Source organism: Carassius gibelio, chromosome B1 (genome assembly GCF_023724105.1).
Source record: "Carassius gibelio isolate Cgi1373 ecotype wild population from Czech Republic chromosome B1, carGib1.2-hapl.c, whole genome shotgun sequence".
Classification (NCBI taxonomy): Eukaryota; Metazoa; Chordata; class Actinopteri; order Cypriniformes; family Cyprinidae; genus Carassius; species Carassius gibelio.
The window spans coordinates 31,641,060-31,646,650 of record NC_068396.1 but is presented as its reverse complement, the minus strand read 5'-3'; the positions used below and the strand labels follow the sequence as shown (position 1 = coordinate 31,646,650).

The 5,591-nt window shown below is 37.3% G+C and overlaps 1 protein-coding gene across 1 annotated transcript; it reads right to left on the bottom strand.

The window, feature by feature from the left end:
• Positions 1 to 501: 501 nt before the first annotated feature.
• Positions 502 to 3,855, bottom strand: LOC127949113 (gastrula zinc finger protein XlCGF26.1). The gene is made up of 2 exons (XM_052546053.1): positions 3,581 to 3,855; positions 502 to 2,863 (listed from the first exon to the last, which is right to left on the bottom strand). The coding sequence occupies exons 1-2, from the start codon at positions 3,693 to 3,695 to the stop codon at positions 1,785 to 1,787; spliced, it is 1,194 nt and encodes a 397-aa protein (XP_052402013.1). The 5' UTR covers positions 3,696 to 3,855; the 3' UTR covers positions 502 to 1,784.
• Between the last annotated feature and the right edge of the window lie 1,736 nt (positions 3,856 to 5,591).

Here is a 5,591-nt window from a genome sequence, read left to right as displayed (position 1 = left end):
GTTGTGGTTCATGGGTCTGTGCGTTCATCTTGCGTCTCTGTCTGATTGTGTGCGTCTGTTAACTAACAAATGTAACAACCCTTTTTACTTCCTTACTTCCCTCAGATCTAAAATAATAATAATTACATATATGTATTAAAATTAATTCAAGGAAGAAACAAGCATTGTTCATATCTGTTAATCTCATGTTATTGCCATTAAATTTGACAACTATTATACAAATCTATTATCTTGTACCCGAAATGTACTTCGCTTTAGCATCTATAGAGAATGTGAATGTAACTTTTGAAACAGATAGTTAGACTTGGATTTGTGGATTCGTCTGAAAGAAGAAAGTCATATACTGTACACCTAGGATGATGCTTCGGGGGTGAGTGGCAAAACACAGCATTTTATTTTTGGGAGAAAGAAACCCTTTAAGGCAACACTTTAAAAAAAAGGTTCCATTAGTTAATGTTAATGTATTAAGTTAACTAACATAAACAAACAATAAACAATACATTTACAGTTACAGTATTTATTAATCTTTTTTAATGTTAATAAAATTACAGTTGTTCACTGTTAGTTCATGTCAATTCATAGTGCATTAACTGTTAACAGGCACAACTTTTTATTTTAATAATGCATTAGTAAATGTTGAACAATGTAAGATTACACATCATTAGAAAAATGTGGCAAACAAATATTAAGTAAGGCTATATATAATGTATACAGGATTATATATAAATGATAAATGAGTAAAGAAATACACAAATAATGTAAGAAAACCCACAAAAACATTGCTATTTAATTAACTATGTAGTTCTGTTAGGGCTATACAAGTTTTAAAAAGCCACATTTCCACGGGCCAGTGCGAGCCAGGGCTTAAAGCGGGCCAGCTGGGGCTAATAGCATCGGGCCAGTAGCACCGAGGCCAGAATAGCGCAGGGTTTCCACAGTGGAGCTTGAAGCACCGCTACACGTCACTAAAACACGCCCTTTACACGCCTCTCAGAACAACGTCATGCAACCTCATCATTTCACCAACAAAGAGAAGTTATCATAAAACTAAGAAATAAGTCACTGGAACATGCACGATCTCAAAACGAACATGATAAAAGCGGCCGTTTGTTTGCATGCTTTGTTAAATACTCAAATTAAAAAGCATCTATGTTTTAACTATAGAATACATGATACATTGATCATATTTAATTTATCAGGACTCAAAATTAATCACACATAAATACACTTATTTCTATTTTATTTATTTTTAACGCTCATGAAAATAGCCTGCTTATTCAGTCATAACGTCAATATTTAGCGTGCATAGTCTTTTACATCGCTTATAAATATTTCTGCCTTGTTTAGTGATTATAATCAACATCGGATCAAGTTATTTCAAACACTTGCTGCTAACTAAGAGTGAGTTTTGAGCTCAACTTATTTTAAAACGTCTTTAATGCTGGTGTTATAGCTGTTATCTTTCTGAAATGATCCGCGCTGACGCTCTCTAGACACAGAGAAACTCCGCCTTTGTTGATAACCCCTCCTCTAGCCCCAGCTGGCCCGCTTTGGCCCAAGGTTTTCGTCGGGCCAAAAAACCCTGGCCGTTGGCCCCGAGAAAGCCCCGGTGAGGCACGATCAAGCCCCGGAAGTGACAGTGGAAACGCGACTGGCCCTAGCACACACTAGCACGCATGCTTTAAGCCCGACAGCTAATGAATCATCAAGACCGCCTGCAGTTTCTGCAAGTAAACTAATTGTAACGGTATTCCATGTATTCTTATTGTGTCAAATGGCCAAATCTATATCACATACTCAATAGCTGGTGGGTTTTCTGAACTGTCGAAAGGCCTCTCTCCAGTGTGAATTCTCATGTGTCTCGTAAGGCGATGTTTCATTGTGAAACTCTTTTCACACTCGGAACAGCTGTAAGGCTTCTCTGCTGTGTGAACTCTCATGTGTCTCTGAAGGTTTTGTCTTATTCTGCAACACTTTCCGCACAGAGGGCAAATGAAAGGCTTTTCTCCAGTGTGAATGCTTATGTGATTCTGAAGGTTTTTTCTCAATCTGCAACACTTTCCACAGTGAGGGCACACGTATGGCCTTTCACCAGTGTGAATTCTCATGTGAACATTAAGATTTTGTCTCTCTCTGAAACTGTTTCCACACTCGGCGCATATGAAAGGTTTCTCTCCAGTGTGAATTCTCATGTGCTTCTCAAGGGATTGTTTAAAACCAAAGCCCCTTCCACACTCAGAGCAGGTGAAAAGCTTCTCTCCAGTGTGAACTTTCATGTGTTGCTTAAGACTCTTGTTGACGATGAAACTCTTTCCACACTCAGAGCAGGTAAAGGGTTTCTCTCCAGTGTGATTTCTCATGTGATATTTAAGGTTTTGTTTCACTGTGAAACCTTTTCCACACTCAGAGCAGGTGAAAGGTTTTTCTCCAGTGTGAATTTTCATGTGTTGTTTAAGGACCTTCTCCATTTTGAAACTCTTTCCACACACGAAGCAGGTGAAAGGTTTCTCTACACTGTGGATTTTCATGTGTTGATTAAGGATCCTCTTCAGTTTGAAACTCTTTCCACACTCGGAGCATGTGAAAGGTTTCTCTCCAGTGTGAACAATCATGTGGTCATTAAGGACCCTCTTCTTTTTGAAACTCTTTCCACATTCAGAACAGATGAAAGCTTTCTCTTCGGAGTGACTGGTCATGTGGTCATTAAGGATCCTTTTATTTTTGAATCTCTTTCCACATTCAGAACAGGTGAAAGCTTTCTCTTCAGAGGGACTTCTTATGTGCTGCTTATGGTTTGCTTCTTGAATGAAAGGCATCCCACATTGATGGTTAGTGACCGAATCTTCTTTCGGTTCCTTCTGATCTAAAATAAACATAAAAGATCCCAGTAATCAGTATAAGAACAATAAATAATATTACTGTAATATTGTTGCGGTGGTCTTCTTGATGCTAGTTTGATTTTTATTTATTTATTTGGTGAGCAGTTAGTTGGCCAGGAGCAAAATGGTCTTAGCCTATGATTTAGCCATTTTTAGAAACTTTTCTGTTGTTACATACAGCAAACAAAATAACAGACTCAGAAATAAACCATGAGTCTGCAGGCACTGTTATTATTATAATCACACATTAATATATCGGTTTATTCAACTGTATGTAAACATGTTCCAACTATAATCATGTTTTGCTCCCCAGTTTCTCTAACCTGTTAGGTGAATTCATTTGTTTTCGCATTTGGCATTTAATATATTTGGCATCAGTATCTCCAATTACAACATATGTGAGAAATTTTACATTTTATCATTGGCCTGTTTCTCTGGTAAATTGTTAAAGTTACCTTAATTATTAAATCAGATATGAAATTACTTTTATTGTCTAAAACCTCTATCATGAAGGCCTTTGGCATCTCTGGAGTTATTTTTAGTTTACGACTTTTAAAGTAGCCTAGTTGGTCTCACAAAACATGTGGAGAAAGCTAAACACTTCTCTATCATTTTACACACGTAACGTAATATTTCAATAGTCGCCATCACACCATAACCGAATTAACTTATTCTTTCTAAGTTGCAAATAACCAGCTTACATTTTTCATTCTCCCGCCTTTGCCTTCGTGAGGATTGGCGGTTTGTTGTCTTCACATCTGGCATTGTATGGCTGTTTTCACGCTGCTCCATCTTTATAACCAGGCAGTTTTCCATCCCGGTTATTTCGAAGATATAATCAGTCTGGTTTGATTCACTGCTTTCCTTATTAGAGAGTCCACGTCTAAATCTGTTTCGATTTGAAACAGGAAAGTATAATGTGGTAATGGGCAAAATCACAACACTTCTCCACGAAGCTTCGAAACTATGAATCTTTTGTTCTGAATCAATCAGGGGTTCGAAACACGTATGAAGCCGACCAATCACGTGGTTTCAGCAAACGATGCTTTATTACGTCACACACTGGTTTGATTCTTTTGGAATTTAAATGGTTCTCCGCTAGAGGGCAATGAACAGATAAACCAGCGTCTGATATAGTTGTACCTGATCGGGGTTCAGTTTTATAATGTAGGTTGGTGTATCTATAATGGCAAAAAGGAGAGTGATATTTAATTATCTCTAAATGTTTGCATTAAACACACACAGCAAGCACTACAAATTATTCAAATTAAGAACAAAAATAAACACACTTAATGTGTTTTGTATATTGCCATTGTATATTCTGTCATCAAGTATAGGTTTGGTCCGTGTTCTTGTTGCACATGGTTTTGGTCAACAGGTGTCGCAAGTGTAAAGCGTTTCGAGGATCGTTTTACAAATCGATTGGATCCAAAGCAAAAAGCTCCATTTAGCACTGCATTATTTTAATAAATAATAGCTATCCAAACTTCGTGTGAGCAGTTAAAATACACAAAGTAACGCGAGGGGATATCATAGTTTATGGAGAACATAGAGATGTGTGCATCGGGCTTATGTTTGATCCTGTGCACAATAATGTGGTTACCTATATGTTTGTACAGCAAAGCATATATTAGGCTATCTAAACCTTTTCAGTTTTTTACCCACACCTCATCGTACTATGCAGGCACGTGCACAGGTAGGGCTCAACCTGTGCAGAGCACATGCCCTTTTTGCCCTTACACTCCGAAGTGCCCTTTTTTTGGTGGTGTTTTTTTTTATTTTTTATCAATGCTATTGGTCACCCTTTACGTCTGTCTGCCTGTTTTACCAAATGAAAGTTCTTAAAACGAGCTTGTGTAAATCTTATTCGATCCTCAAGCTGTCAGTAAGCTGATAACTCCGCCCCCTCTCATTGAATCAACTGAAGTTCCACAGCAGCCGCACAGTAGACAACAGCTGAGCTGAACAAAGTTTTGCGAAGGGTAAATAAATATCTTGTTGTTTGAATAAGTACTACTAAACACTGTCTATAAAGGCTCATATTTTATTTATTTGATGTCTGACTGACTCACTGACTGAGACATGTGGGACGTCGCCTGAGAGAGAGAGAGGGCTAGCATTTTGCCATCTAGTCATAGCCAATACATAGCCAACACTTAAATAGCCTGTGCAGATAGTAGCATTTCATCTTTTATAAAATGCTAATTTGGCCAAATTCATTTTACCACAGGAAATACTGAGCGCTCCGTCTATATAGCTAAAAAAAACTAGTTTGTAACCTAGATGAAAATGTAATGTGATGCCCGCAGCGGCAGGCGCCATCGCCGTTTTAATGACGGACAGAAAAAAAAATCACATTTGCACACATTCGCTGGTCAAAAACGATATATTGATAAGTAATACAACAACATATAATTTCTTTTTAGCATCGGAAAATCATAACAGGTGCGCCCCCGCGCTGTTTCGTACTGGAACTTACACAGCGACGAGTGATCCTCGTCACCTAGATGACTATATTTCTAAGAAATTTCTTCTGATCACTGAAATCTTTATATTTTATCATACAGAATGTAATTCGTGATTCATTCCAAATCTTCATTTATTTGAATCCAAAATACAGCAAAATCAGTAATATTGTGTAATATTTTTACAATTTTAAATAACTGTTTTCTATTTGAATATTTTAAAATGTAATTTATTTTTGTGATCGAA